The 4,112-nt window shown below is 39.7% G+C and overlaps 2 protein-coding genes across 4 annotated transcripts in view; both read left to right on the top strand.

Moving 5' to 3' along the window:
- Positions 1–1,248, top strand: part of psmd8 (proteasome 26S subunit, non-ATPase 8) — a 3,609-nt gene extending 2,361 nt beyond the window's left edge. The window contains 3 exon segments of the mRNA XM_025054852.1: positions 1–38; positions 248–359; positions 578–1,248. The exon segment at positions 1–38 is cut by the window's left edge and continues 41 nt beyond it. Coding sequence (XP_024910620.1) covers positions 1–38; positions 248–359; positions 578–715 — 288 coding nt within the window. The 3' untranslated portion in view covers positions 716–1,248.
- A 152-nt stretch (positions 1,249–1,400) lies between these two features.
- spred3 (sprouty related EVH1 domain containing 3) overlaps positions 1,401–4,112 on the top strand; it is an 11,820-nt gene continuing 9,108 nt past the window's right edge. Inside the window, exons 1-2 of one of the 3 annotated variants that reach the window (XM_025054850.1) lie at positions 1,401–1,535; positions 1,653–1,762. Coding sequence is in view for 1 of the 3 variants with exons in the window: in XM_025054849.1 (XP_024910617.1) it covers positions 2,953–2,963 (11 nt within the window). In the remaining 2 variants the exon portion in view is untranslated. The other 2 variants (XM_017032286.2, XM_025054849.1) reach the window with 2 other exon arrangements.

Genomic DNA, 4,112 nt, shown 5'->3' with positions numbered 1-4,112 from the left:
TACACATTTTTTATTGATATTCTGCTTGACACAATTCGGTAAGGATTTCAAATAAATTCAGGAATTTTTACATTTGATGCACTGCCTCTAAAACCCTGTTTTTTGGTTTTTGTGTGATCTTTGACAAAACGTGATCCTAAAATAATTGCTATGATTAAAACAATTAAAACAATTAAATGAAAGGCACCAGATGATGACAACATTTATGACTTGGAAATGGTCTTAACCTCTGGCCTTTTTTTTGCAGTGATGAAATTGCTGGATGCATAGAGAAAGCATATGAGCAAATCCAGTTCAGTGAAGCTACTCGTGTGCTCTTCTTCAGTTCTCCAAAAAAGATGACAGATTATGCCAAGAAGGTTTGTATTAAAATGCCTTTAATTTATGTTAAGAGTTTTGAATGTCTATTTAGATTAAGAGGAAAAAAACAAATTCACTGGTTGAAAACCTGGAAAATTGCTTGTATTTTTTACTTTGCTAGTTGTGGGATAATACTGTATATAATAATATATAAAATAAGATAATAATCTAAAATTTTAGAAAGCATCTCCCAAAATCTAGCTTATCCTTATTTCAGAGGGGCTGGAGTTTGAGCCAGGATGGCTACTACTCCTTCATGAGCCAGCAGCAGCGGACAGAGGAGGTGACCATCCCCTCCACTGAGCTGGCACAACAGGTCATTGAATACGCACGACAACTGGAAATGATTGTGTAATCCACCCCCGGAAACACACTCAGCTTTGTACAGATACAGACATACATGATACTGATCCGGTTAACATCCACTCAGTCCATATGCATCTTCACTGATGACTTCATTTATTGGCAGAACATTTAAGAGTTACTTTTTTGTAATACATTCATCAAAACTGAAAGTCAGTTTTTCTGGTAAGCCCCCTGCTTTCATTGGTTATTACTAGTCAACATTCAGCTGCATGTACTACTCTCAGCATCTTTACTTTTTCACTTTTTGAGTCACACAAATCTATCAACACAAGTTGGTGATTTTTTTTTACCCCTTTCTTTCACAAATTCAAGCTCTAACTCTTTGTATACAAAGTTCAGTTTCCCTTTTGTCGAGCTTACAGAAATATATTGCCCTTGCCTCGTATCCTAGCAACTGACTTTGAATTGCTATTGAAGTTTGAGTGTTTTCTAAATGGTAATGCCTCTTTCTTCCTAGATGGTTTGTAATCTAGCTTATCTCACAGAATATTGTTGTCTGCAATAAATGATTTAGAGAGTAAACTGTTTGAAAGGCTGGTTCTTTTTTTTTTTTCAAGTTATTTAATGCTACAACTTGTGTTAAAAAAATACTTCCTAAATATCCTCCTAGGGGTCTGTTTGATATCTGTGGGATGTACATAATCTGTACATAATAGTAGAGTGCACTGCGCATAAAGCAAGACAAAAGAAAAACAAGAGACTTTTGTTCTTGAATAATAAAAAAGGAATTTCCAGATGGTTTTTGTATCTATTTGTCAAAAATACTAACTTAGTTCTGCTGTTGTTTGTTTTTCACAGGAACTTTAAAGGTAACACTTTTATAAGTTATAAACGTTTACACCTACACTACTTTAGTGTCTGCTATTAAAGCCTGAAATAAATGTAACATGTTTAGCATGGAGTAATGTTGGTGTATTTATTCACAGTGATGCTGCCCTCTGTGTTTTCTTGGAAGTTGGTCGCTTTTTGGATGAAAACATTTCCTTTGGGAAAAAGCCCTCAGTTTGGGCCAGCAAACAAACTCAACGAAGAAGAGGTGAGATGTCAGCTGGGGAAAATGCTTGTTGACGTAGAGTAGAGTGGCCAATTCAAAAATCTTTAGTTAATACCCTAGTGTGCCATGCAGTGTAATTTTAACATTGTTTCATTAGAGAACATGGTTGTAGAAATATTATACCTGGATGCAAAATATTGTGTACTTTCAGTCTTGCCACAACTTTATCTAAGGTGAGTAGCTGTTGACAAAGCTATGGCCATAAGGGCTGTGGTTGCAAGGTGAAAAACACTGTCAGAGAAGTAGACATGTCACATGACATCATGTGAAATAAATTTACTTTTGACTTTGTATTTACAAACGGTAAAATACAAAATTCGGCATGCCATATCTTTTGCAGACTACGTTGTCCCATTATGAATATCTCCAAGGCTATTCCTGTTTTCAGACCTATTTCTGGTCGTATTTATAAATATTTAAACACGTTTTGAAGTCAGTTATCGGCATTGCTGCCATCATTGCAATGATTTAATCGTGTACATCCCAGCTAAATGAGTCAATAGATGCTGTAGCTTTAAGAGATACTGCTGTCCATGGTGCTGAAACATTTGTGCCACCAAAAAGGTCGTATGTGATTATCAGAGCTAGTTGCTTGTCATTTTTTGTCTTTATCACAAAACATGACAAGTAAAGTTATGGTGATTTTTATTATTATTTATTTTTTTATTTTTGTCAAAAGTAGAATATCAACAGTGCAAACAAACGAAGGCTGTTGTTGGTTTTGTTTAAACTGTATATATCATTACACTGCCTGAGCGCTGTCAATGATTAGTGCGGATGTGTTGGCATAGGGCAGGTAGAGTGAGGAAGGGAATAAGCGAGGGAGTGATTTGGAGGAAGGGAGGGTGAAAGAGAGAGAGAGAAGGAGCAGAGAGAGAGGGAGGGAGGGAGGATGCTGCCAGCGGAAAATGGCTGCTGCAACCTCAAGCCTATCCTGATACACCGAAACGACATCAAGGTGGAGGGAGAGGGAGAGGAAGAGGAGGAGAGACAGCGAGAGAGAGGAAGATTAGGAAAATGAGAGCAGATAGAGAGAGAGAATGTGAGTGAGTGATTCCTAAAAGGAGGATTAAAGAAGAAGGAGAGAGAGAGGGAGAGAGAGAGAGAAAGGGAGAGAGAGAGAGAGAGAGACCCCGGGGTGAGCTGCTGCAAGCGGCGGGCAACACCGAGCCATGGAGGGCGAGTAAGTCCTTATATTTTCATTTTTCAACACTGCAGATAGAGATGTAGACGTAGAAATGTGTATATACACATATATGTTCATCCAGACAGGGAGAGAGGAGGAGAGAGGGGGAGAGAGGGGGACGCCACCGCCATCCATGAGTCTTACAGCACACAGCCAGCTATAATGCACTAGTACCACAGTCGGTGCTCCACAGTTTAGCAGGCGGCCGAGAATTAAACACACACACATATATACAAACACAGTCCCTCTCAAACACACGCACACACGCACACACACACACACACACACACACACACCATTACGTCGTTTTGAATCAACAGCATACACCCCATTTCCGACACATTCACGCCAGTGTGTGATAAATGTGTGGAGCCTCCACCTACATGTGGCTCTATCTCTGTGCACACCATTCAGAATAAAGCCAGTGGAATCTCTTTCACAAGGATTTATATTTGAAAAAAAAAATAGATAAACGCATGTTAATGCCCGTGTCTGCCATTTTACGTCTGCTCTTTCAAAATCAGCTTTGTGTAAAATGTAAGAGAAAGAGAGACACAGAGAAAGAGAGACAGAAAGAGGAAGGGAAAAAAGGCGAAATATGGCGAGTTTGATTCCAGCATCGCGTCATTCAAGACAAGGCTCCAGTGGAACGAGGGAGGGATGGAGGCGTTGTGTTTTTTATCAACGTGTCTCGGGGTTTCATTATGATTTTTAAAGCCAAACTTTATGAATGAAATGCGATTTCCCCCCCCCCCTCCCTCTCTCGCTCTCTTCCTCTCATCCTCACCCCTCCTCTCCTCCATCCCTTTCTAATCGGCCCCCTCCCCCATCACTGCTTTCCTCTCCTTCCTCTCACCCACTCCTGCCTCTTTCCTCTGTATTCTTCTCCACACGCGAGTACATATTCTAAATAATAATAATAATAATAATAATAATCATGTAAAGCGCTGGGTGCAATGTCGGCTCTTTGTCGTCCTCCTCTGTCCCATTCATAAAATTTCCTAACATGATGTTGGTTGTGTGTTAATGAACGTGTGCAGCAGGGGCGGAATAAAGGGGGGAAAAGTGCTAGAACGGTGTGTGTATGTGTGTTATAAACTAAAATAGAAGAAGCAGAGCATCACACACATCCACGTCACTGAAATA

Source organism: Cynoglossus semilaevis, chromosome 4 (assembly GCF_000523025.1).
Source record: "Cynoglossus semilaevis isolate Cse_v1.0 chromosome 4, Cse_v1.0, whole genome shotgun sequence".
Classification (NCBI taxonomy): domain Eukaryota; kingdom Metazoa; phylum Chordata; class Actinopteri; order Pleuronectiformes; family Cynoglossidae; genus Cynoglossus; species Cynoglossus semilaevis.
Note: the sequence above shows the minus strand (reverse complement) of the source record. Positions and strands in the feature narration are given on the sequence as shown.